This window comes from Podarcis raffonei, chromosome 5, assembly GCF_027172205.1.
Source record: "Podarcis raffonei isolate rPodRaf1 chromosome 5, rPodRaf1.pri, whole genome shotgun sequence".
Lineage (NCBI taxonomy): Eukaryota > Metazoa > Chordata > Lepidosauria > Squamata > Lacertidae > Podarcis > Podarcis raffonei.
Genome location: NC_070606.1, coordinates 63,335,805 through 63,363,337, shown reverse-complemented (window position 1 = coordinate 63,363,337; position 27,533 = coordinate 63,335,805). Strand labels below are relative to the sequence as shown.

At 41.5% G+C, this 27,533-nt stretch overlaps 2 protein-coding genes and 1 long non-coding RNA gene across 9 annotated transcripts in view; 1 reads left to right on the top strand and 2 right to left on the bottom strand.

Annotated features, from left to right (window-relative positions):
• Window positions 1-7,201, top strand: part of IGF2BP2 (insulin like growth factor 2 mRNA binding protein 2) — a 59,895-nt gene extending 52,694 nt beyond the window's left edge. For all 3 annotated transcript variants that reach the window (XM_053389777.1, XM_053389775.1, XM_053389776.1), the window contains 5 exons: window positions 1,747-1,863; window positions 3,361-3,435; window positions 4,527-4,658; window positions 4,948-5,061; window positions 5,884-7,201. In XM_053389777.1, coding sequence (XP_053245752.1) covers window positions 1,747-1,863; window positions 3,361-3,435; window positions 4,527-4,658; window positions 4,948-5,061; window positions 5,884-5,979 — 534 coding nt within the window. In that variant the 3' untranslated portion in view covers window positions 5,980-7,201. The remainder of the gene's footprint in view (window positions 1-1,746; window positions 1,864-3,360; window positions 3,436-4,526; window positions 4,659-4,947; window positions 5,062-5,883) is intronic.
• LOC128414461 (uncharacterized) lies at window positions 1,111-8,912 on the bottom strand. The gene is made up of 2 exons (XR_008330664.1): window positions 8,528-8,912; window positions 1,111-2,174 (listed from the first exon to the last, which is right to left on the bottom strand). It is a non-coding gene; the product is annotated as an uncharacterized LOC128414461 (long non-coding RNA).
• A 1,124-nt stretch (window positions 8,913-10,036) lies between these two features.
• On the bottom strand, window positions 10,037-27,527 carry SENP2 (SUMO specific peptidase 2). 5 transcript variants are annotated; one of them, XM_053389772.1, is made up of 17 exons: window positions 27,406-27,527; window positions 25,281-25,336; window positions 23,666-23,775; window positions 22,474-22,549; window positions 20,957-21,038; window positions 20,671-20,831; window positions 19,085-19,184; window positions 18,434-18,516; window positions 16,367-16,412; window positions 15,315-15,375; window positions 14,039-14,203; window positions 13,564-13,695; window positions 12,426-12,629; window positions 12,242-12,321; window positions 11,682-11,766; window positions 10,939-11,034; window positions 10,037-10,549 (listed from the first exon to the last, which is right to left on the bottom strand). In XM_053389772.1, exons 4-17 carry the CDS (start codon window positions 22,508-22,510, stop codon window positions 10,487-10,489), a joined length of 1,395 nt encoding a protein of 464 aa, XP_053245747.1. In that variant the 5' UTR covers window positions 22,511-22,549; window positions 23,666-23,775; window positions 25,281-25,336; window positions 27,406-27,527; the 3' UTR covers window positions 10,037-10,486. The 5 variants fall into 5 exon arrangements, with proteins under 5 accessions (XP_053245747.1, XP_053245743.1, XP_053245742.1 ...); XM_053389768.1 differs by lacking the exon at window positions 27,406-27,527 and adding an exon at window positions 27,151-27,360; XM_053389767.1 differs by lacking the exon at window positions 27,406-27,527 and adding an exon at window positions 26,844-26,996.
• Window positions 27,528-27,533: the final 6 nt, after the last annotated feature.

Here is a 27,533-nt window from a genome sequence, read left to right as displayed (position 1 = left end):
AAGCTTGGAGGGGCAAGAAAGGTAAATGAAGTATGATCCTGATGGAGTTGCTTATTAGCATACCTGGATTAATTTTAGCCTCCTGCCTAAAATGGATGCTTTGATATTTTGGAGGGCAGCATTCCACTTCTTTTCTAACATGATTCAGGTAACAGGATTCGGATAAACCCATTCTGAATCACAGGGAGAAAGCAATCAGTACTAATGCTCTGCAATAAGTCACCTCCTTTTTCTTTTTTCTATTCCTATGTCTTTCTTTTTTTAAAACAAAGTTTGGGTCTCTCCCCACTTCTTGGCCTGAAAACAGGTTTAGCCATTTATTCCTGCGAGCGATTCTTCGCTGGCTGCCCCATCCTGGGCATGCACTTCTGTGTGTGTAGATAGAATAAGAAGTGGTCCTTGCACATACATAAAGAAAACAGCAGCAAAATGCACATTTAAGTGTGCAATCAACCAGTCCCTATAACTTCCCTGCTTTCTTCTGTTGTTTCCAAAAGAATGTCATATGTGACTGTTTCACAGTCTACATGCTGTGGAAGGTTTGGAACTGAGAGGGCAAGGGGACATGTCAGTTGAATGGAACCTAAGTTGTAAGCTAGCACAATATACAAGACTGTAGAATAGCTTTTAAAGTTTATACAGCATGAAACTGATTTACAGTTTCCTTGCATTTTGATTCATGAGGAATTTGTAAAGAGTGCTTGAATTTTTGAAATAATTTCAACCTCTAAATGCCTACTTTAAGGTACTGTTTTTACTTTTTTAAAAATGTCAGAAAGGAGAAGAAAAACTGATTCCTCTCCAGGCTTTGTGGTCTGCAGAGGGTACTTACTTGGTTGTAGCCTGGGAGGATCTTAGTTGAAATTCCAGTTGAATCATTGTTCTGTAGCATTGGCGTAAAGTCATGTTTTGTGACTTCGTGCCAAGAGATAATTCAGTACACATTAATTAAGCACATTCTGGCAAAACAAGTACTGGTACTTAGATAAGAAAATACTTAACTAAATTTCCCCAGTCCAGGAATCCCCTTAGACATAAAGCATTGTCTCATTCAGATAGGCAACCTGTGTTGGTTCTTGGCTCGCAGACGCCTTGTTACTGAGACTCAAGTGGAAATAGAAAGCAATAGTTTTATTTCTTTTTGTACCATTACAGTATATATCAACAATCAAAGGGGTACGACACCCTTGTATGTTGAAAGAGGGGCAGTCGATTGAGAGAAGATACGACAACACCACACCATGACCATCGTTTTGGCTGGATTTCGCTGGCTTTGCCAAAACTCTTTGTCATAGCAGCAGACAGCAACACACACACACACTTAATACTCCCATTATTTGCTTTGACCAGATTGCTCTCCCTGGTTTGTTTGCCCCACTGAACTTGATGAGACCTGCTCCTCAGTAGGCGTGTATAGGTTTGCACTGTAAATCCAGTAGATTTCAGTAGGTCTTCAGTTGTCTGAATAGTTTGATTTGCATGGTGCTCACTGTATTTAACTCCCAGTCCCTGGTGATAGCTCTCTGCTTTAACTCTTCCTTGCATTCTCCTTTCCTCCTTCCGTCTGAGATTTCCTTGAGGAGTGCTTGTCATTTCACTGCTGGGGTGGATTTTGCCTGTCGTCTGACATGAGCCAGGGCTTGCTTGCTTCCTTGCTTGCTGCTCCTCACCTTGGGAAAGCGATACAGGTGGGAAAGCTTCGTTTTTCTTCCCAATATGCATTTCATGTCCCTTTGCTGTCCACAGTTGCCAGAGCAAGAGGTGGTGAACTTGTTCATCCCAACACAGGCAGTGGGTGCAATTATCGGGAAGAAGGGCCAACACATTAAGCAGCTGGCAAGATTTGCAGGTGCCTCAATCAAGGTAAGAAGCCCACCCACCCACCCCTCGCCCTTTCCTGCATTGCCTCTTTTTGTGTGGTCACTCCAGCTCAGAAGCCAAGTGCTACAGAACTCTGCCTGCCTCCAGCTCTGATTTCTTAAATCTATGGCCAATACTGCCAGGAGCAGTTGTGCGTGAAGACCTTCCTGCGACACAAGCGCTGCCATTAAGTGTTCTACCACCTCTCCATCAGTTTTTCTTAACTGCATTCATATTCCATTCTTCCTCCGAAGAATTCAGGATAGCATTCCAAAAATCTGGTTGAAACAAATTGCCATCAGCAACTGGTGTGTCTGCAAACAAAAGAAGCCCCATTGGATAAGGGGAGAGAGAATATGCATCAACAGGAGAGGTGCCCAGCCGCATATCTTGGCTATGGACAGCTCCTCGGAAACCAGTTATCGGTTTAGAAGAGACAGCTGGCTGCACACCCAGGACAGCTGATATTTTTGGGAAATGACTCATTAGTGGAGACTGACTCGTTACTCTTGGGGCTTGCTGATGATTGAGTGGGCCTGACCAGCCCTGCATGACACAAGCAAGTAAAGTTTGGGTTATACATAGCCAATTGGGGAAAGCTCATATGAATCAATGCCTATTGGGGCTTGTATTTTTAGGAGGCAGCCTGTGATATACCCAAACTACTGCACAAACTATCTGGGTATACACTAGGCTCTAACACTACTCCTTGTTTCTATACTATCAGAGGCTGCCTCTCATGTATGTTTCAGGTTTTGGACATGGAAGTCCTCCTGCAGCTCATTCCTGATACTAAAAACTTAACACAGGATGTGTCCCTTAAGGGGACTCTTACTAGCACTGAGCCAAAGCGGGGTGTGTGCACGTAATATGCAACCCTTTACACTCTTCATAGTGGTGTTGTGTCCCACTTCCCCGGTTCCAGTGGTTTCTTGGGTTATGTGCAAGCAGTGGTAAAGCATCTGCTATGATGGGGGGAGTTGTGTAGGTTGTGCAGTGGATCATTTTCTCCTCTTTTTTTTAAAGTGCAGACTACTACTTGAAGGGGGCACCGGGCAACACAATCTGCAGCATGCTTCCCCACTGCCTGCTGTAATAATACTTGCCAAGCGAGGGGAGGAGTTGTGCTGCAGAGAGAGAAATGCAATTTTTCAACAGAAGTTTCAACTACTCTGGCACTGAAACTCTCCTACCAAAAATCAAACCCTGCTCAAAATGTGGTGCATTACCTTTAAGCTAGGTGCTTTCAAGAACCCAGAGGTGAATGTAAACTAGTCTACCATATCACAATGATTAAAGAGCCCAGGTAGCAAGGCTTTGGTATTGTGGAGCCCAGAGTTCATGTGCAGTATCTGTTTTTAGTCTGGAAGCTTTTTAAGTGGATCTTGTAATCTAGGGCTTGTTGCAAAACCTCTGCACCAGGGCTATTGATGGAGGGCAAAGGGCCAATGCCACTGGGACAAATTTGCTGCACTGTGCTATGTTCTCTGTGACTTGCAGATTGCACCAGCTGAGAGTCCAGATGCCAGCGAAAGGATGGTGATCATCACTGGGCCTCCAGAAGCACAATTCAAGGTCAGTACGCAGCAATCTTGTGTCATGAAGTGCAAGGCATCAGGGCCTGCTTGTGCCAACTGCTGAAAACATGAGGGAAGCAGCTGTCCAAGAAGGCAAGAGTGGCCAACCCCAACTAAAGCAGCCTGCCAGTAGAGTTCTGCTGTTGTTGCTAACCCAAAATATGGGGAGCAGTAGTCATACAGCCCCACATTCTTAGCTTTCAGCACCACATACCCACACACACCTATTAATAGTCCTATTAAGTGGAAACAGTGTTGTGTGAAAGAAACTTTGAATCCCGACTGGAGAATGCTACCTGCCCCGCTGCGTCTTAAAACTTGCAGAACTTTACAACTGTTACTGGCCCTGATATAAAGAACATATATTAGTGTTTTAAAAGCAAACTATTGTTTTTCCCTTCCCCTGCCCCCAAATATAGTCTATTGACACGACAAAGTATGCACCACTGGTTGTCATTTCAGTTCAAGAGGCTACTGGAGGATTAGACTCTGTGCCTCATCAGCACCCCCTGCGAAATTCATATATGGGCAGCTCCTATAGAGTGCCATTAGATGAAGGTCCTATTGTGCTAAAGTATGCACATATTTATGCTTTGACTCTTAAGTCAGCTGTTTGAGCAGAACAGCTGCAGCCCAACAGAAGAGGACAACACATGGCCTTGTGCTACCATTAGAATCGAACCCTGTTATTTGTAGCGTCTAAGAGCTGCTATGCTCTTTTAAGAACACAGATCTAGCACCCAAAAGGCTGTTTGATGGAGGTAGGGTTTTTAACCCTGCAATAAGGGTAGAGAAGCTGGTATGGGTCTGTCCTGGTTTCTAGGGCTGGATTTTAGGTGCAGCAGGACAGGACTGCTTGTGTCATTGTAGCTACATTCATTTTTGCACACCATCTGGGAGAACAGCAGGCAAGAGGACATGGTCCTGATAGGACAAGTGGTTTGAGACTTTTCATGTAGCTCCTAGTCAGGAACCTTGTTCTTTGGAAAGAGAAAGTGAGTTCTTTTAGAGTGTACATTACCTTTATAACCACAGATTATAGACTCTGGGAAATTTAGCAGCTGGTCTTTTTTATTTTCTTGATCCCAGGCCCAAGGACGAATATTTGGGAAACTGAAAGAAGAAAACTTTTTCAATCCGAAAGAAGAAGTGAAGCTTGAAGCCCACATTAAGGTGCCTTCCTCCACAGCAGGTCGTGTGATAGGAAAAGGTGGCAAAACGGTACGTGGGGCTGCTGCTATTGGGGTCATGGGAGGTAGAAAAATCTGTGGGGTTGCAACCGTCTAACAGCTTGGCCTCACCCCCCAAATGAGCACTCCTCTGTTGAATGCCAAGCGACAAGTCTTGTTACTTAAAAGCAAAATGAGAGGTGACGCTTATTAGATTGGATTGCTTGAGTAGATACACAGGGCAGGAGTGGCATGAACATCTAATCACGTTTGCTCCGCCTACTCATTATGCCATTAACCTTTTCGCAGTTCCAATCCGATTTTTTTCTGTGCTGTTGCAGGTGAATGAACTACAGAACTTAACTAGTGCAGAAGTAATTGTACCCCGTGACCAAACACCTGATGAAAATGAGGAAGTCGTCGTCAAAATCATTGGTCACTTCTTTGCCAGTCAGGTGCAGTATTTTATAATGGCTTATTCAACAATAGCATAGTTATGAAAACGTTAACAAGTTAATGAAATGACAGCCTTGAAGCTACATGGAAGTTATGGAAATGTGTAGTCAATGTGCATGTACATGTCATTGATTTACATTCATAGTTGTTAAAGGACAAATATAGCACACGGGTCCTAAAATGGGGAAACTGTAATTCTCTGGTACTTAACGAGTATAATGCAGAAACTACTTAGCAGCTTTTGAAGGAAAAACAACAAGTGCTTCTTCCAGCTTTGAAAGCGCTCTATATTATACGCAACACTTTTCAGAACATGAAAGCATGTTTGTGTCAGGCTGGCTGAATATAGAGAATACAACTGCTACTGAAATAATTTCATCTAAGCTGCCCTTAGCAGGGCTTTCACATAAGTCACAGTTGTTTATGTTAGCTCAGCTGAAGATAGTGGAATACAGTGGTACCTCAGGTTAAGTACTTAATTCGTTCCGGAGGTCCGTACTTAACCTGAAACTGTTCTTAACCTGAAGTACCACTTTAGCTAATGGGGCCTCCTGCTGCTGCTGCGCCGCCGGAGCCCGATTTCTGTTCTCATCCTGAAACAAAGTTCTTAACCTGAAGTACTATTTCTGGTTTAGCGGAGTCTGTAACCTGAAGCGTATGTAACCTGAGGTACCACTGTACTTACCAAGGGTACCACAGAGGACCCTCACCTGGGTCTTTCGTTTTGGGGAGACGGCTCGCTGCATTTCCTGACCACTACCTATACCGAGATTGCCTGTTCTTTTTCTATTAATGATAATTATTCTTTTCTCCCCATGTAGACTGCACAGCGCAAGATCAGGGAAATTGTCCAGCAGGTGAAACAGCAGGAACAGAAACACCCTCAGGGAGCCCCTGCCTCGCAGCGCAGCAAATGAGGCTCCAAGGCTAGCCAACAACAACCGATGAATGTAGCCCTTCCAACACCTGACAGAATAACCAGACCAGGGAGCAAACCAAAGACTATCTGGAGGCATTGGAGTCTGCCCAAGAAGCTGGGGCTCTGCAGAGGACTTTCAGTACACAGGGAGTGGGAGGGGGTCGGGCTTCAGCCAGCAGGGAACTGCTTCCCTCACACCACAGCCCACATGGAGTCTGTCTAACAGTAAAACGCTATCCCTTTAGTTGGACTAACATAGGCAAACATTTTTTGCAGACAAACCCATTCAGAATAATTTCTGTACATGTGTGTACATACTAGGAAAGCATTTTTCCCCCACACAGTGCATGGGCTGCTGTACAGGACAGCATTAATATATTTTAGAATTAATATAGCTAACTAAACTAACTCCAGTCTTTAATTTCTTTTTTTTAAACAGTCGCATTTTGTTTTTAGAAAAAGCAGGCTTTTCTAGATTAAAAAGGAAAGAAGCTAGTCCATTTTGAATTTCTATCAGAAAGTAGCATGGAGGACTTTGGAATTCCACTTAAATTTTGCTCTGGTAATCCAAAGTGAACAACATTTAGAAGGACTTTAGGAAGACCAGTGGCAGCTCCATGCCATATTGGGTTGCTGCCTGTATGTGCCAACGGAAGGGATACCGTCTCGTTAGCAGAGGAATCTCTATGCATTTCTTTTCTCCAGCTCATATGATCTTCTCTTTGCTTCATAGATCTCAAACTGGTTTTTGCATACACTCTCTCCTTTTGTACCACCAGACAATGCAGTGCTCCAAGTAAACACATCATAGATGCAAAAAGAACCACCCAGCCACAACTTCCACTTTGCTTATCAAAATGCCAAGCTTCAGTTATACCTAGGCTTCCTAAAAGGGGTGGAGGGGAACCTTCACCCAGCTTGCAGGAAAACAGAGCACACTTGGTACATTTTGCATGGAGGATGCTGCCACCAATACTTTGGGAAGTGGGTTTTTTAAATGGGATTGACAAGATGGTGTTGGCCCAGGGCATGAAAATTGCAACTTTTTTTCAAAAAAAGAAAAGAAAAACAAACAAACTACCTCAGGTGTTTTCATACCTCAGCACCTTGCTCTTGTGTGTCCCTTTTTGAGATTTTGTATGCCTTGTAAAACTGAGAGTTGGAGCATTTTTTTATTTTTTTAATAAAAATGAGTTGGAAATAAATTTAGGCAAAAGACAGCTGCCAGGTGGAAGAAAGCATCATTCTGCATGATGACTATTCTGTATTCTTCTTCTGCTAGATGAGAGCAAATGGCCTTGGAACGTAATAATAATAAAGGATAGAAGTGCAAGAGACACTGGAGCAGAACTCCTGAGTTTGACAGGTTACACACACGGTTAGAGTTTTCTGTGCTAACAGATGGATGTTATACTGGTTTCTGTGAACATACCATTGTACCAACAGACTGCAATGCCAGTTTCTCTACTTCAAACAGTGTTCTGTGAAAAACAAAATATATCCAGCTAACAAGAGCCTGACCTCAGTAGTTTTATTTAACAGAAAAAGGAAAATAGGAAAGTGGGTGGTATGCTAGCACTCTCCCCTAATCTACTTCCTCCCTGGCCTTAACGAGGGGATCCTGTGCAGTCTTGTGAGGTCAATGGGTGGAAGCAGAAACAAGGGCTGCGCTTTGTAGAAGTACCTGGGTGACTTTCAAACTCATTTGAATTGCAGTGACCCTTCAAAAGTATCATTTGAGTTAACTTGTCACTATGGACTTAGAAAATAGGTTGCAATCATTTTTCATTAGCTTTCCACATAGGCGAAAACTTTTAACAAACCAGCTTAGAAGAAGAATATTAGTCACATACACACACACACTCAAAAACAGGATTGGACCAGCACAAGCTAGTGGCCAAACAAACACAACATTTTGTTTCTTACTGTGATAGAAAAGATTAACATATGCTAAAACAAGCAGTTTACAAAGAGGCTAATCTCTTACAGGATTAACCGATTATTTTTGTAGCATAATAGCTACATATTTATGTGCCAACTAACAGTAGGCAATTATGCTCTAAATATAACCTGTCCTATAGCATCACCTCCCATATGCAGCTTCTTGCACAAGATGGGAGGCCCAACATTTGGGGGGGGGGGGAGAAGGAAGCCCTATGGAAGCGGATGGAAAAGCCCACTTGTGAAAATTTCACATGCTTTGGCTTATTGGTGGTGGTGTCAGATTAAAAGAAAAAGAAAAAAAGAGTGCTTACCCCACAGCTGGTGATGCCTGTATTTTAAATGCTTGTGTGGTAGAGATCCTATACAAGTGTCCTCAGAAGGAAGCTCCTCTGACTTTGATGGGACTTAGTCCCAGGTAAGTGTGTAAAGGGCTGACGTCTAAGGCATGGCCTCCCAGTGGTTTTAGGAGATGCAAGGATACAAAGACTGAGTAGCCTTACTGTGGTGTAAGGATTATTGGGAATGCATGCAAGTACACCGAGCACTTAAAGTGCTAAATAAATACTGTATTTGTAAACATAAATTCAGGCTGCAAAACTTACGTTTAAGCCACCACTAATTCAATTCTAGGCATATTTCAGGGGAGGAACCAAAGCACCTTTCACCAGACTTAACCCGGCCACAAGTGTTGCAGCTTTCCCTGCTCTGAATTAAACTACAGACAAGTAGTGCATGGAGGTATCTGTTTAAAGGAAAGGAAGGCTTACAAATTAACAGGCCACACACCTTCATTTAGCCACTACATTCTACAATACAGGACACTCTGCCTCGTCATGCTTAGCATGTAGGTAGCTTTCATATGTTCCTATTTCACTTACGTTCCAATAATGGGCATACATTGGGAAGCCATCACCAAATCTCTTGTACACAGCAAAATAGCTGCATATGCAGTTACTCATAAAGGACTCTTACCCAGAAGTGCACAACACTTGATATAACTAGCCAAAACTGGGCTGAGCAATTTCCAGAATGGTACTGGCACAACTGCCATCTGCAAAAGTGTTAAATATAATGAGCCTCCAAGAATAATTGGTCAAAGCACTAAAAAACATCATTATGAGTCGAGAGGGGAACTGCAGTATTGGGGGGGGGGAAGGTTCCTTCAGACTTGAACTAGGCACAGACCAGTTGTCCCACAATCACCTCACAATAGTCTCCTGCCCACTGCAATTTCCTTCCACTCTTCCCATTCCACAACATCAGGGATAGGCAAACTCCGACCCTCCAGATGTTTTGGGACTACAACTCCCATCATCCCTGACCACTGGTCCTGTTAGCTAGGGATGACGGGGAACTGTCGTTCCAAAACACCTGGAGAGCTGGAGTTTGGGTTTTAATGTTGTGCAGGCATAGGCAGAGTTAGTTTTTCTTTCTGCACTGATTGACAAGCAGATAATGAATATAGCAAAGAAGTGGGATATTAGATTTCTTTCGGTTTGGTTTTCTGTGTGTGCTCTGTAGTCAGACCACAACTTGCTAACATTCAGCTTGCAATGGTAGTGAACACTTCCTTTTCCTCCTCACCAGAATGCAACATGTGCTTCCGTCTACTAAAGACATGCAGATACTGTAGGAAGTAAGTTAGTAGAGCTGTTTTCTCTTACCCATTAAATTATATTAAGTTATGGTTATGCTTATGTTTGAAAGAAAATATATGAATTCTACCCATTCACCTATTAACGTTATTTCTTTAACCTTAGCACTACTACCTCAAAACTTTGAAAATGAAAACTTTGAAGATGAAAAGATTCAAATTGAGATTTGCTAGATAAATATTTATTTCCATTTTTAGTTCTTCAAATATTTCAGATTCCAACACATTTCCATTTAAATATACGAATGCAAATAAATAAGTCTCATACAAATCATAATCCTTTTAAAGAAAGATGAGTCCCCATTTAGGGTGTTTGCTATGGATTTGTTACAAATCAAAAGGAAATTTTTATCTTCCAAAATCACCACAAATCCAGTTTTAGAAAGAAAAACAAACAAGTGTGTTTCCCACCTTGCAATCCAAAATATCTTTGTCTGGTGGTCAGGAATATGCCACCCACCCACAATTGCACACCCCTTCCTTACTCCATCTTGGAAGTGTTTCTAACCGTAGTTTGCCTAGGAGGGATGTGCTGGCAAACTGGTGAGGCTAACCTAAAAATGGAGCTGGGAACTGACATACGAGCTCATAGCATATTTCCTGATTAGAGTCAGTGCCTTGAAATTATAGTACGTAATGTACAGCCGTTGGGAAGATGGCAATTTTCCATCTTCACGTCACTGAGGTTGCTCATTGTTTATCCAATATTGAACTGTCGGGCCGCTTTTCTTTAACAGTCTTTCACTACTCTGGTACCATTAAGCTGATTCTGCAGAATCCCTTTCTTAATCCACGCTTCAGCCCTTTGGATGGAAATTCAGAACTAAGTACTTGGGTTTGGAACGACACGTCTGCATACCTCCTATCTCTGAACGGGGATCAGGAAAGAGGATACTTTGAGATGGTGTCACAGCAATCTCTGGTGAAGTATCTCCCATGCCATCCTTTTGCGGTAGTAAGGCATGTGACGCTGCAAAAAGAAAAACACCTTGGAACACTGAACGCAGTCATACAAGCAAACTTCCCCTCTGGGCTCAAAGTCTACTACTACGTTCATGTTTATTCTCTCTCCACCACCACCCCAGATTATTTCTTTGCAATAGCTTGGTTTATCAGCTCATGTCATAAACAGAATATATGGGAGCCTATCCAAACAAAGGAATCAGATATGCAAAGTCCCAGATGTGCAGTTGTGCAAGATGGGACACCACTAATAAGCAGCCATTTCTCCACGGAAATAGGGGTCACAGAGAAGGCCTATGGCAGCACTAGCCGTGAACAAATCCCTGCCTACCTCAAGGTAGGCAAAGCAGGAGGAAAGCAGCTTTAGGCTTTCCTAAAGTGTTTTGGACCACTCACCTGTGTAAATGAAATGGGTTTATCCCTGGAGATGAAGTCTGCATATTTACAAGCAAACATTCCACAGTCACTGCCGTTCAACTGCTGTGGAATTTCCTAAGATTGAGGGAAGGGAGGAAACAGAAAAATGCAGATATAGATGATAGATAGATAGATAGATAGATAGATAGATGATAGATAGATAGATGATAGATAGATAGATATAGATATTGCTTCCTTTCTGCTCCCCCCCCCTCAACTGCAGAATACTGAACATTAAAGAGGCTCTGTTAGTGTCATAAATACGTGGAACCAAACCCCCATGTATGATGCGATTGTACTGCACTACATTTCCCATTTCCTACATTAGACATGTTTGCTCTACGGAAAACTTAAGACTACAGGAGAATGTTCTGAAAGTAGATCGACCATATCAGCACCACAGTCTTACCAAGTGAGCTATACATTCTGTGAAATCCACTCTGCTTGAAATTCTTAAACTTTCCCCAAATTAACCTAACTCAAGATAGTAAGCATTTCACGTTATAATCCCTTCAGCATAAAATTTCATTATTTTTATCTAAGTCTTCACTGCATTATGGAAACCCTTCAACAAGCTCAGCATTCAACACTTATGGGTGAGCACCCAACATTTGTTCATAGCTTAATAAATGATGCTTTAAGGGAGGATCAGTACACCCAAAGCAACACTTTAAAGAACATGTGCTGAGATGAACATTAGAGCCGTAAAATCACACACGCACATGTGGTTCCATACTGTGAAGTGTCCATGATGAAGCTTTTATGACTATGTTTCTCCTGGCTTTGCTTTCTTCCTGCAGAAAATGCCTGTTCAATAAAAGCATGAGATAGATCAGTCACGATTCTCCTGAAACCGAGTTTATCACTCTACAGAGTTAGCAAAATTTTGTATCACAAACCTTTTCAATATCTGGCAGAATGAGAAGATGCTATACATCTTTAAGAGCATACTTTCACTTGATGATTTAAATTGAAAGCTTATTTTAAAAAGTTGTGAAGTAAACCAAGTAGGGAATACAGTTTTACAATAACTGTGTCTGTTTCTAAAAATGACAGTCATATCTAAGGGGTTAAGTAAACGTCTCAATATATCTATGAGCAATTTAAGAGTTGGTGCAGTATTAAGACAGCTTGTCAGACAGTTGCTTGTGTTTGGTTATTTATTTGGCAATGCATGACATCTCTGCAACTTTAATTAGAAGGAGTATTACACAAAAATGAGCAAACATGAGAAGAAAACAAATACTTGTAAAGTAAATTCCTATTAGAAAAATTGACTTACAGCAATCTCTTACATATCACATGGCCATCTTGTCCCATTGAATCAAAATATTTGATGGTCTCTCTCCTCATGTCTATAACCTATCACCAAAATAATAGTATTAATGGAACACTCACATTTGCTACTTTCACATCTTCTCGCCTTCTAAAAATGAAATAATGAGAAAAGCCAACAATGCACTCACCACTAATGCCCAATGTACTCTGATATGAATGGGCACTAAGATTATATCATGCTGAAACAAGTCCACTTGCTTGGTCCATCTTCTGACCCCATTATAGCCCTCAGAACTTAGCTTGGGGTAGAAAAAAGTATTAAACGCATACAGTACTGGAAAGCCCAGTTGTTTATTTCTCTCCATCAGAAGGTTCATATAGAAGTTAATAACCTATAAATACAAGAAACAATGAAAGGAAGAAAAGAGCAACGATTAGATGTTTATCTGTTAAAGAGGAGGCAGCTGTCATGACATCATGTGGCTAAACCGCTGGGCTGTAGAATTTGCAGAGTGTCTCCACAACTGCTAAGACCTTCACTCCATGTAAAATCTGCACATTTTACCTGGGTTGCTGGTCTGATCAGGATATTTGGAAATCAAGTCTAAGTACTTCCAGTCCTGCCACGTCCCCCACCTGTGGGCCCCCATGACCCGAGCCTCCTGATGAATCATGCGAGTCTGCAAAAACCCCACAGCACCCTCTTAGATAAGATGGAGGCTGTTTCCGAAGCTTGCTTTGCTTCTCTTGTGTGTCAAGATTATATCAATGGTACAGACAGGGAAGAAATCAGAACTGATGTGGACCAATGTATCTAGAAATTTTTTGATGTTGCATGACAAATAGAATCCTTTTACTTACAAAAAGTGTTGCAGCCATCTGTCCAAAAACCAGAGCAATTAATTAAAGAGGTTGTTTCAGAACTGAGGAAATAAGTACCAATTCAGAAGCACTTGTATAAACTGTGACACTGGCAGCAGGTTCTGGAGGACATTAATATACAATGCACACAAAACCCTGCTGAATTGCCTCATGGATCTTCAGCATAGCTAGAAGCCCTGCTTCAGCTAATTTCCCTGCACTCATTAGCAAACTTGAACATAGAATATCATTCAAACACCAGAATGACCTTTGTTATACCAAACAGTTTAGAACAGATGCCCCTGCCCAATCATGTCAAAGTCCTTACCAAGCCAGGATGGAACACTTAAAAGAGCTTTCATTTTCCAAGAATTCAAGTCCACCCTACCGGACCTCACAGCAAGTGACCTTGCCACAAGAAAAAGTTAACAAAGTTTTGACTAGAATTGAAAACTTGTATTTTACCACATCATTGAGCCACTGCTGGTCTCTTAGTCTCTGGATGTCTCCACGTGTAATGTTCAGCTTGAAGGCACTAGTCAGGATTTCGTCGTCTTCGCCACAGTTCAGCACATTCGCTATCTCTCTCTCCATATCCTGGAAGGGCAAATGTAATGCTATTAGATGCATAAGTAGAGAGCAGCAGGCAGAATTAAACTTCCCATGTTCGGGGGGCAGGAGTGGGGACAAGTCATGATTATCTCTAGTTTGCTCAAAATCCTCAGATTATAAAATGATGCTAAAGCTCTTGCTTGCAACATGTCACATACTGAATATTGCAGCTTGGGTTACAACTGAATCTGAACAGCTAATTTAAAAATAATAAGTTACTGCTCATGGGCATAGTACCGAGGACAGAAGAGACCGGTGGCATTTGTTCAGGTCAAATAGTCCATCAGATAGGAACTTATCCCAATCAACCCTACCACAAGAATGGTACCTCTGTAAGGTAAGGAAGGCTCTCTGTAGCCTTGTCCAAGCTCAGATATTTCTGTTCTTCTGTCTCAACTACAGAATGCCTTCCATATGATGATTCTTCCTGACCCAGGCTTAACCTAAGTGACACATCCTCTGATAGATCATTTGTCAAGCAATGCTTTAAACTCTGTTAAAAGAAAATGGACCATTGTGAAATACAAGGCCTGCTCATGGGAAAGGAAAATTCAATATATTCCAGTGCCATCTTTAAGATTCCACTAAAGCTGTATCCTCCGTCTATCAGTCTGGTAGCAAAATAGGGACTCCCACAGACATGATCTCTGCATACTTGAGGTATGTGGAAATAAAAATACAAGTATGGGAAGGAGTGACCTAGTTGAAGCCCTAAACTTTATTGTATCCCAAAGTGGGGATTCCCTTTGCACTACGGTGGTACCTTGGTAGTCAAATGGCTTGGCTCCTGAACAGATCGGCTCCTGAACGCCACAAACCTGGAAATAAGTGTTCTGGTTTGCAAACATTTTTCAGAAGCCGAATGTCCGAAGCGGCTTCCGCTTGAGTGCAAGAAGCTCCTGCAGCCAATCGGAAGCCGTGCCTTGGTTTTAGAACCATTTCAGGAGTTGAACTGACCCCCGGAACAGATTAAATTCAAGAACCAAGGTACCACTGTATATGCATTACTTAAGTTCCAAATCCACAAAACGAGGCTTAGCACGTTAGTCATCTAGCAATACAGCCAAGTTATGGTTGCAAGATCCTTCCCCCAAAAATACAATATGAAACACCAAATGTGTGTTTGCTGAGTTGCGCTTATGGAAAAGGTCACTGTTTTGATTTCTACAGCCTGGCAGATAGCCATCTGCAATCATCAGAGACAGGTACAACATTAATATGTGACACCCTGCAGAGTCCACCACTGATGTCTGTCCTGGGTTCTTCTGTTTCTCAACAATACTGACTGGGTATTCTGTAAAGATTCAGAAACTGACATCAGCAATCCACAAGGAGCAATCAAACCAGCAAAGCTGACCAGAAGAGCAGAACAAATCTCAAGAAGCAAAATAACCTGAAGTGAAATCTCTGACCTGCAAACATCCTTGCTTCCTCTCTCCATACTCTAATATTCCTCCCGGCATCTTACATTGTATATTTGTGATGCATTTTAATCCTTATAGGCTGTTCTAGGAGCCAGGTTATACATAAAATATTAATCATATGGAAAAATGTAATTATGCAATGAAGGACAAAAGCTTCACTAGTACAGAAAAACGACTCACCTCTTTTTTATGTACTACTAACTTTTTAGGTTCTGGAGTTCTTTCTGCTACTGTCACTGAACTGAAAGAAGCAAAGATTAATTCACGGCAAGAAAGATGGATTTTGCTAAGGCAGAGGGGAAAACAGTTTTCCCATGAAGAAGAAAGCATACTGGCATTTAATTCCTGCTAAAATCAATGCACTTTCGTTCCCATGAAAAGCAGTTGCAGCAATGCTTGTGTGGAAAGAGAAAGAATGAAGGAACAGCAAACTGCAAAAGTGTATGAGGCAACATCTATAATACCTAGCTGAGTGGCTCATCTCTCCAGAAATGAAAGTTGTACAGTACAGAACTAGACAAACATTGCCAGGTGGTAAGTTTTTAGTATAAGAAAGAAGTTTGACTAGACAGTTACAATCCCATTAATATGGAAGCTGGTGAAGATACTTTGTTTGGAAGGGCTCCAGAACTGAAGGCTAGAGAATAAAAAACGTACCTAGTAAATTTTCATTATATACAAACAGCAAGGAACTATCTATCATTTCATCTAGTTCCTCTCTACAAAATTAAGATGCAGAAGCTTTAGCAACGTAGGAAGCCACAGAGCTTAGATGGCCACCTAACATGGTTGCTTAGTTGAGATTACTGTATTGCAGGGGGCTGGACCCTGAGGATCCCTTCCAATTCTAGAATTCAATGATTCTAAGATGTGTCCCTGCCTACATCCAGTCTGGTTTTGCCCCCAAGCAGTACTTCTCTTACTCCTTATGTCCTAAAACGCGTATCTATAGGAGAGAGAGAAATAACAAATAAATAGAGCCATTGCTAACAACAGCTCACATACTGTTTTTATGGCTTCCAGGTTAGCCCTAAATCCACCTACGTATCAGTGCTCTAACACTTCCCCTTGGGGAAGTTAATGATACAACTAAGTACTACTCATGAGAATAGTGTAAAAGCAAAACCTGACGCACACAATGATTAAAGGTTGTTGTGCTCTTGCATCAATGTGCAGCCAATCAACTCCAAAGCCAAAACCAGCAAATTTTTTGCAACAACATTTTCACATACCTGTTTGCTGCTCTTTGAGGGCACAGGAAGCCAAAGTTTTTGACACCTTTAAGAAAAAAAAGTGCAATGAACACAGTATTTTAGTCAACTGTAATTTTAGCATGGCACTGAGTGACATATTTAGAAAAGAAATTTAAAAATGTTGGCTGCCATACTCATTTCACATGTAAATAATTTCTCCTCTTAATAATATGCCAAGGAAACAGCTTCTTATTTCAAGTATATCATAAAGAATAAAAAACCAATAAGCTACTTCTGCCACCTTACGATAAGACACAATTTTAATGTATATCTAATTTACAATTGTTTTAAAAAAATAATATGGCAATATGCATGATTGGCTAGTTATACCAAGGTAGATTTTAAAAAGGAAAGAACAAAGTACTTATTAACAAATTTTAACATCACCTTTAGTGTTAAGGATTCCTCTTCCTCCTCTTATAACCATTTAAAGCAGGAGTGTGACCTTTTTTGGTTTTTTATCAGAACTGGCCTTGAAAGCCAAACCTGACCAGTAATCACTGCTGCCCATCTGTCCATCACACGACATCATTATGACACCATGTGATTGACAGGCACAGGCACACAGTCAAAATCTCTTGCAGGGGTTCCCATATTAGAGGTTACCGCCCACACACTTCTGCTGCACTTTCTGCTAGTATGCTGGCACCTCAGTAAAACCTCGTCTTACTGTTTATAGCAGAGTTTTCCCCCGGAGGCAGACGACAAGAACAGTAGTCATAGTCAAAGTTCTCAGTCAAGAGCTTCTTTATCTCTTGACTGGTCACACAAGCATTTCTATTACAAATACATAAACTTATTTGCATTCTTTCTATAACTCACCAGCACGGTATAAACTCAGCGTGTGTGTGTGTGCTTTCTCCACGCTAAACTTGCAGCCTGCAACTTCCTCCCTTTAATTGCACCTCCAGCTGACACCAATCAAGCCAAGACTGCCACTCCCACACACTAAAGGAAATTCCAGGAACCTTTTTTTAAAGGAACTTTTATCTGTTTCTTGAAGAATGTTTTCCTAACATCCCAAGCACCTACTGCTTTTGAGAACTTCTTTCTGGCCATTGCCATAGTAGCAGGAAGCGCTTGGGAAGGAAACTGGCTTCCTTCTCTCTCTTCTGACACCAGTGAGGTGGGGAAAAGCTCTTGTTTTCTCTTTTGATGGAGAGATAGAAAGCTTTGTCTGTCCCTACCCTCATCCCCCCAGTGACTTAAGCGAAAGAAGCCAGCACCTTCTGCTGTTGTGTGAAGCCTTTGGGATTACAGGAGAACAAGGCATAAAAGGGAAGCAGAGGAAGAAGTCTCCTTCCTTCCCTTTTAAGTCTGATCTTGCTGCAGTCTCAGTGGAAGGGGGAGGGATACTAGCAAAAGCTGTGGAAAGCCTTTGGGAAACTCACACCTTCCCTTTTCACTCTCTTATCCCTAGCTTAATCTTTGCTCATCAGCAGGAACCCTGTCCACCTGCCCATCAGGAGATATAGCCAGCTGAGGGGAAATGGCTTGGCAGGCCAGGTTTGACCTGAGCGACTGAGGTTCTCCACCCCTGGAGTGTGTATAAGCTACCACCCCACCTGTGTGCTTCTTCAAATTAACAATTAAGTTCTGCCATTTTCAAAATATTAGCCAGAAATTCAGTGTAACTTTCAGAGACATTGCATCTCCTAAATATGTCTTCTTACAGGAAAAGTAGCTTTAGAAGGAGTTCCTATAACATCATGAATGCAGATAATTATCAGAGAAAGCTGTGTCATTATTATTTTTTAGATGCAGGAAAAAGCATACGAACAGGAAGAATAGCATAATTTAACTGAAGTAGTAATCACTTTGAATGATTAAGATGGCAAATTAGGTTAGTTTAATATACTGGAATGCATCAACCAAAGTCTGAAAGACTGGTGATTTTCCCAAGCGTTTCAAGTTAGTGTGCAACACAAGGAGGAAATATAGCAGTAAGAAAAACTGGTAGAACTGAAAGTGTATGAACTAGAGGTTAGAGTTTGATTTAATTATATACTTAATTATATACCTGTATAGTGCTTGTATAGTACCTACCATTTCTTGGTGTGTCAAATGAAGGGTCATCGATTTCTACACAGCAATGAGATTTTAGCGGCTGATGGACTTCACGCTGGACACTTGGTTTAGCATATTCACAAGAACAGAGATAAATTATATTTTCAGCTAAGGAAAAGAATCCTCAAATTTCAACATGGCATTGAACAGATACTGAATACTGAACACACATACATACTGATACTGAAAACAAGGTATCATTCAGAGTTAGGTAAACCCAAAAGGATCTGAAAGGAGGATAACATATTAGCTAGGTTATCTGAGATTTTTTGTGTGAAGAAAATGCTAATGCCTCTACTGGGAAGATGACTGAAGAAGTGGCTTCCTGCTACACCTGAGAGTGATCAGATTCCCAACTGTAGCTTCCTCTCAGTGTGTAGCTCTGCACAACCACTCACTGATGCTAACACCTATTAGTTCCTTGATATTAAAGACATTATTGTTGCCCAAGTGCATGAATTAAGGAGATATTTAAAATCCAGAATGCCAATAAGCTGAAATTAACTTTATCTGTTTTGTCTTCCTCAATGCATGTTAACCTTCACCAAGAAACACATGAGCCTACTCAAAAGAAAATGCTTCATTATTTCATTCTATGACTTTATTAAAATGTTTTTATTAGGGACTTACTCCAAGCACTTGGCTCCTGTGGGAGAGGAGTGGTTTTTATAGCATTTTTCTTTTTCTTGTTCCAGCAGCTGTTTGTATTTTTCTCGCTCCTCTCTCTGTACTCCCTGGGAGGAGGAGACAAATAATGAAGTTATTTATCATTAAAAGGGTGATGACATTCATACCTGCATTATTTTAAACATACTCCCTATATGTTACAATGATATTCTTTTATTATTATTTATTAAATTTGCATACCACAATTCATCTGAAGATCTCAGGGTGGTTTGCAACATAAAAATACAAAATATATTAAATATATTGTTGTCGTCTGTGGTTTTAATGGATCTTTTAAATATTATTTAATTACATTTTAATGGTTCATCTTTTCTGTTTTAAAGCTTTTTCTATTTTATCATTTCCTGGACTGGGGAAAATGTGGGATATAAATCAATATAACAATAGTAATAAGAATACTCCAGCAGTGTGCCTCAATATGCAAGTTTTCAGGCCAGCAACCTATAATCACTCTGAAAGACAGATTCGAAGCAATAGCAATACACATAAAGAGAACTCGGATACAGAAAGCCCAGGACAGCAATCTTATCTTATTTGGGAGTAAATTTCCCTGGGGGAAAATAGTAAGCTCTGTTTCTGAGCAAACATGCATAAACCAAGCTACTGATGCATCCAACTGATCAACTGGACCAAGACCAAATGATCCGTCCCAGTTCATATAGGATGGTTATATAAGAACATGGGGCCATAGCTCAGTGACATAGCATCTGGTTGGCATACAGAAGGTTTCAGGTTCAATGCTAAACATCTATAGGAAAGGCTGTGAAAAGCTCCCTTTCTGAAACACTGGAGAGCTGCTGCCAGTCAGTGTATAGAAAATACTGAGCTAAATGGACTAATATTCTGATAAGGCAGTGTCCTATGTAACAGGAAACTAGATCACAGATGGCAGATTACCAGATCTGCCACCCAAATTATCATCTCTCTACTTCACTGGTTCAAACTGAAGCTTATTATTGTTTCAGAGAGAATATTAGTAGCTGATATGCAACTGAAATCAAGTTGAAGAACATTGGTTATTTTTGAGGAACAGAAAGGACAGTTAATATTTTATTAAAAACGGAAGTGTAACAGAGGTGGGGGGAAGCTACATAATGGCCCACTGACCAATTTCTGGTGGGCGACCTAGTGCCTGCTCAGATTATTGCAAATAATGGTAAGGTAGAGCTTGAGCTGAATCCAGGTCTTAAGCAAGAATGCATACTCTGAATCACTTAACAAGTGAGGCATAACTAAGTGTTTAAAAAGACAGTGAGTTTGTACTCTTGGCAACACAAGAAAAATTTAACACATATTAGGTGTCCATGAGAGTTCTAGGGGGAAATTCAACTACACAAACTGAAATCCGTCTAGCCCTGAGCTAAGAAAGAAGATGCAATAAAATGTAAAGGATGAAAACATACCATCTAACCAGACTTACTGAAATACACACCACATTTAAATATCTTGTAGCCATTTCTCTATTGCAAGGCAATTCTGTGTACATTACAAGCTTGCTGTACTAACAAGTACTATATATGTCAATGGACTTGCCTCTTCCACCGTACAGTGAAGCTTCCTTAGATGTCTTCCAGTTTCTAGAGGGGAAGTTTCTAAGAAATGCTTGTGGGTAGCAATTTTCCATGCTGGCAAGCCCTCTTGAACCGAATTAGGGCTTTTCTTGCTACTCTTTTTGACACTACATTCATGCCTGGGAGGATGAAAGAAAGCATAACAGAATTAAGAATGCAACAAAAACTTACAGGTTCGCATAATTCCAAGTAGCGCATAAGAGTTATTGCATATCAAAACAGATTGAAAGAACAGAAGATTTACCTCAGACAGGTTTTAACTCTGTGACAATCAGTTACCATCTCTTCATTTGGATGCATACTGGTACTGCAACCAGTTTTTGTATCTATAAAAAAAGAGGAGGATTTACCACAAATAATTCTAAAGACACTTGCTGTGCTGATCCCAGAGGATTACCAAACTTCCTTTGGTAGATAGGAGGAGAACACTATAGCCCTTTAAGTTGCTCCTAGAAGCACCTACTCATTCAGGTAGAATAATCTGAAGGCTCCAGCCTGCTGTTTTAGAGACAAGCTGTTATGCCCGCACATAAGCATGTCTAATCATACGAAAGTGGATGTTGTTGAGGGCAGGCAAAAGCCGTCCTCCTTGCAAGCTAATCCAGTAGCAAGGAAGGGCTGGCATCCATTATATGAGACAACAGGTGTGAGTCCTCCCTGCCAGCAAATGACTTGCAAGGAAAGCTCCAACATGCTCAAGTCCTTCAACATAAGCAGATCTGCTTACAGCAGGAGTGGGGAATACAACTCTCCAGGCCTCTCAAGACCCTTCCAAGACCACAACCCTCTCAAGCCCTGCTTTGCATTCTCCTTTTGCCTAGCTAAAATGTGTCCTTGAGCACTATGATAATGCCTCTTGCTTGCCTGAATGGGGATGGAGACATTATTGTGTGTGCCTCTGTATAAAAACCTCTGACTTTGATGTTGCTGGAATGTAGCCTATTTTACAAATGTAACTGTCACATCTGCCCAACTTTTGCTCTAGCCCTGCTAACCACTGGCAGGTGGCTCCCAAAAGGTTGCCTGACTTACAGGTAACCAAACCCACAAGGAAAAGAACAGAAACATAATAGGACAAAGAAGAACAAACTGTACATGCACACACAGGCTGAAAGACAACAACCAAGGCAGACCAACCTAAGCAATATAATTGAAGGTTATTCCATGCCATACAATAATGTCTCAGCACTTCTTAACAAGTGAAACAATAGTTATAAATACCATACAGTGAGGGAATAAAGTATTTGATCCCCTTGGAATCTGCTGGATTGATTGCTTCTGTCGACAGGTGTCTTTTGTACTGGTACTGTAACAAGCTGGGATTACAGGTAAAACCTCTCCCTTACAGCAGGTGTTTCTAATCTCAGCTTGTAACATACAGTGAGACTACCAGGTAGCCTGGTTGATAGGGGATGAAATACTTATTTCACTCATTATAATGCACATCATTATAATCATTATAATGCAAATCTCTGACTTTTGTCTTCTGGGGGTTTTCCTGTTGTTATTCTGTCTCTCACAGCTACAATAAACCTACCATTAAAATTATGGACTGGTCATTTCTTTGTCAAAGGGCAAACAGGCAAATTTAGCCGGGGATCAAATACTTTCCCACCTCACTGTATATGAAGGGAGTATAACCACTACATGAGAGAACAACAAAAGACGAAGACAGAGTGCACTCTTCAATGCTTTGAGTATTTTGAAAGAGTTTGCTAAAGCAATCATACATGAAATGTAGCAACATTACACATCACTTACCCAATTCAAGCTTCTGCATCCCAGAGAAAGGTTCCATCTTCTTATCATCTGAATTACCAGATCCATTTGAAATAATCTTCAAGAAAGCATATTTTTTTTGTAAGTCTTTTTCCAGTCATGTCAAATGTACAAAACTCACAGTTCCCTGGACTGCTCCTCTTCCAATACTTTGGATTGGAACAAACAAACTACATTAATTACTGCCTTCTAGTCTCTCAATCCTCACATTCTTTCTGCCATTTTAAGCCATCAGTGACCAGGGCACAATCATGCATGCACAAGCCCCAATAATTTCACTCATGTAACTTCAGAAAAATAGCATCAGGCTCAGGTGTGTAAAGCTGCAACTTATCCTTAATGGGTTGGCAGAATAAGAGGTGTGATTTTAATACATTTGTAACAAAATGCTTAACCCTGTGTGTTACTTGATATGATTCATTCATAGTTCTCTGTTTTCACAACCGGAGCCATGAACACACTGATCTCAGATTAGATACCTTAAGAAAGAATAAGACTGTAACAGGCACTTACTGTGCAACAATACACTTGGAGACGTATTAGCAACATTTATATTCATCTATGCCATAACGTTAAGAGCCTAGAGTGTGCAGAATTGGGGGTTTTGTTTTGTGATAGAAGATTTGAGTTAATAATTGAATGGTAAAGTGTCAGATCTCCAGAGATCACTTTCACCCCTGCTTTTCATTCAGCAGAAGAACCAATTCAACATAATAAAAGACACAACCTCTGACCTCACAATTATTTCTCTTAAGCTGGGCAATTAACAAGACTCTTTTTGCCACAAACCCCTTTGGCTGACAATTCTCCAAAAGGGCAACAAGCAAGTTTTACCTAAGAAAAGCCAAGCAGTCCAGCAGTGCATGGACATTTCTCATGGCCTTCCATTCATACAGCTCTACAGTCTTGTCTTAAGGGCCTGCAAGAAGAGTTCTCTCTTAGCCAAGGTCTATTTCTTATTTGAAGGAACTGGGGTGATGAGAAGAAAATTGTGCAAGGAAATAAGCTTGTGATGTACAGTGCCAGAGGAAAGCCTATCCCTAAGAATCCTTTCCACTCAAGTGAATTCAATAGTGTTGCCACTCCAGAGAAACAGGGTAGTAGTTCAATGGATCTAATTTGGTTTGAATGTGCATATCAAATCTGTAAGTCTCTTCTCAGAATTCATACAAACCTCGTCTGTAGTTTCTGCATGCCAATCTCCAGTCTGAAAATACTTAGTTGTCAGATGGGATGGTAGTTTAATTAGAGAGGCAATCCCCTGATGCAGTGTTTCAAAAATACCTAGGAAAAATTAAACAGACAAAAGGGAAGCCTCATGAATCTCATGTAGTACAAAGTAGCATCGTAGTCATAAGGTGAAAACACCAAAGAACCTTTCCTATGGACTAATGCTAAAGGCTAGTAGACTGAAGGCCCAAGAGGTACCACAGAATAAATTCACACATGGCAATATGTATATTTATGGAAACAAGTAATCTTGTCCTCCTTTTGCTCTAACCAGAAGATGAACTGGAGCAAAAAAGGCATAAGTTAGATACAAGATTATTAAAAATGTATACTAATAAAACCAAGGTCTGGGACACTTTTTGTTTTCTATAAGCAGATGTCAGTCAGGGTTCCCAAGGCTATTCTGGCTCAGTGGTCAATGGTAATACTGGTTTGGGTTATCAAATCTCAGAGTAAGGAGTATCTAAATGGATTGCTACCATTCTACATGCCTTTTCTGTGGTGGCTTCTTGTCTGTGGAATGTTCTCCCCAGAGAGGCTCACCTGGTAACATCATTACATGTCTTTAGGCATCAGATGAATAAAATCCTCTGGCTGGCCATTAAATAATCTATAGCCTGTTAAACGGGGGTAGGGCTGTTATTATGATTATTTTATCATTATGTTGCCTATTACCTATTAATTATTATGCTCCATAAATTATGTTCTTAATGTTATTCACCACCCTGGGATTTTGGATAAAGGGTGCTATATAAATCAAATAAATAAATAAATAAATAAATTCTGTTATAAATTCTAGTGGCACAGCAGCTTTCTGAAATTATTCCCTCATAGAGCAGCAAACCAGGTGAACGACACCCAATTTGATGAAGCAAACTATGTGAAACAAAATGCACTACAAAACTGAATGTAGTTATTGGCTGATGCTACTTACTGTCACAAAGTCCTTCATGTTTGGTTTCAGTAAACCTTTACACGGTTTCAGAACTGGGTTGACTTCCCTGGGACTTCAAGATTTGCAAGTCCAATTTGCAGGATGTCCCTCTGCTCTTATCCAGAGAAAGAGAGGCTTTGCCTAATTTGGTGGCTCTCCTTTCTTGGTCTGAACAGAGACACATTCCTGGTTAGCCCTTCCAATATGAGGTTTCTGAACTGGGACCTTACTCTTTCTGTACTGTTATTTAGTGCTCTGGCAATTTTCCAACTAACGCCCCTCTTCTATGTCTCTGCTGGATAGGTATGGCAATACAAAAATGCCCTTGCATTTATTGATTTATAAACAATATTTGAATAAATTTGTGCCATGCCCCGACCAAGTCTTAACAGCACTGACTTTCCATGTTTGCATAATATTGGTTTTTTCACTTTCAGTAAAGAACGAGTTATGGCCATTTGAGGCAGCTGTGAAATCTCTGTGGGAGGGCAGGGAAAGAAAAATATTTTAGGATCTACATAATTATATTGCACTAATGACAGGGAGTTGTCAAAAACCAGACAAAGAGTCAGTACACCCAAAGCCAAAGTGCTTAAAATATGGGAAGTGATATAACAGGTATTACCAAGCTTCTGCCTTTTTGCTTGCTTCTCATCGGGGTCTTCAGCATGCCACCAAGTACTGTGGAAGAAATAGGTAAAACTTTTTAAGAAATGAGGCATTCAATGCAAAGCTGAGTTACTTGTTGCCAAGAGACCCATGTTTTCAGCTGCTGCAGATGTCACTTTGTTTTTGACCATCTAATAGTTGATCACATATCTGCAAGCTAAATTTCCCCCTCCGTTTGACAGCACCATACATCACTAAATAGGATGATTCTTTATCTGCAACATTTCCATGCCATTTTGCTAGTATCCTGTGGCAAAAGCACTGAGTAGGGCTGTGCACTGAAAACAAGATTTGGTTCAGATCCACTTTGGCACTTCAGAAAGCAGAATGGTTCAGCATGGACCACTTTGGAGGGCACTTGCTTCATCTCATGCTTCAATAAGAAACTTACTCTGAAAAATCTGAAGCTTCATGTCTGCTCATGGACTATAATTGGGAAAGTTGTAACTTGTTTCCTTTTTAACTTTGGTTCCTATTTTCCTTCTACAAGAAGGAAGCCTGCCGTTGTTATTCTTACAAACAACGAAGATATGCTTTAGTAAAGCCACAGCAAGTAACCACATCCACATTCCTAACAGCAATAAAAGCATACTGACATCTACCTAGAAACATAGCTGTCAACTTTCAGATTTGAAAATAAGGGATCAGCAGCCTCAAAAATAAGGGATCAGCAGCCTCACCTGTCCTGGAGACAGCCTATGGGATATCTAACAATCTGGGATAGCAGCGGGAAACGGCACTGGAATAAGGGAATTTCCCGCAAAAAAGGGAAGGTTGACAGCTATGCCTAGAACCAATGTCTGTCTTTTAAATACAGCTTAGTGTCTTAAGCATTATTAGCAAGGATGTGTACGCAGCACAAACAATTTTGAAAGTTTGTAAAAACCAACCAACCAACTGTAGAAGTAAAATTTTGCTAAAGCTGAAGATAGATTTTCGGGGGTTGCAGCTATTCATCTAGCTTCTAGTAAGGAAAACTATTGAACCAGAAATATCTGCACCTCTCTTCTCTGGCGTCTTTACCTTAATACAATAATATGCAGATTCTAACAAGCCTGCGTTGCCAATAGACCAAATCACACACACCACTGTGTACACAGCATACATTTAAAGCACATTTCCCCATTCCCATAAATTGTGGGAATTGTAATCTGTTAAAAGTGCTAGAATTGTAGCTCCATGGGGTAAAGTTCCCGGGTTCTTTTTTTTAGGGGGGAGGGGGAAGGGGGCGTGCTTTAAACGTGCGACGCGATTGCAACCAAAGCCCCGCTGAACACCCAGTCCGGCATTATTGCCAACTCGGGAGAGGCGGCCTGGCTCTAGGCATGAGACCTCTGAGGCTCTTTCATTCAGCTCCCTAAGCCTCTGAGAACGAAGAGGGCCACGCAGCTCCATGCCGGGAAGGGGAGAGCAAGAGGCAAGCAGGAAGGCATGTCCAGCGGCTGCCACAACCGGCCCACCCTGAGGCTAAGCAGACCCTCCCCTCGGGGCCCTGGCTCCAGCTAAAGCCCCCTCTGACCTGGGGTGGCGCCTTTTCCGCGGCCGAGGGAGCGAAGGCTCCGCGTCGCGGCGATAAGGGGGAGAAGGGAGCAGCCAGGAGCGCAGCGCCTGGGAGAGCCATTTGTACATAGGCCTCAGCCACAGCGGCCGGCCCGGAATTGCGTCACTTTCCCGCGACCGGCGCGCAGTCAGTGACGAAGAGATTACGAAGGGAGGCTGTTTATATACTGTATATCTATATTTCGAAACTTTTCTCTTCACCCGCCGTCTGCTCTAAAAGAAAACAAAGTGTGCGCTTCATATGCATGGTCATAGTATTCTCTCACTTTGGGCCGAGCTCCATGTCTGCAGTCCTGCTCCTCGCGCACCCGTCAGGCGCCTTTCCATTCGGGTCTCTCCTGCCTGACGGGCGCGGGGAGGGGGAGACCCTATTTTATACCACGCGGCTGCGGAGAACATGGGCGGGGGGACCACAGGAGCCAGTAAACGCGGAGAACGCGCGCTTTTTCGCAGCCCTTTGCCTTCCCCACCCCGGTTCCCCTCCACTTATTTGCCTGCCTTTAACTCCCGTCAGCCCTCACCATGGACCGTCCTGGCTGGGGCTGATGGGAGTTGAAGTCCAACAGGAAACCCCCCCCCATAGACTCGGAGGCCGGGATGGCGGGGGGCCATTTTTACAGGAATTTCCGGCTGTGCGTCGCCACGTCCC

Excerpts from the sequence above, each read along its gene's own strand:
- SENP2 (XM_053389767.1), bottom strand. The coding sequence starts at position 26,953 with ATGTACAAATGGCTCTCCCAGGCGCTGCGCTCCTGGCTGCTCCCTTCT. Across the intron at positions 23,776-25,280 it reads AGCAAAAAGGCAGAAGCTTG|GTATTTTTGAAACACTGCAT; the intron begins GTAATACCTGTT and ends AATTTTTCCTAG. Across the intron at positions 12,322-12,425 it reads GAGTACATTGGGCATTAGTG|GTTATAGACATGAGGAGAGA; the intron begins GTGAGTGCATTG and ends TTTTGGTGATAG.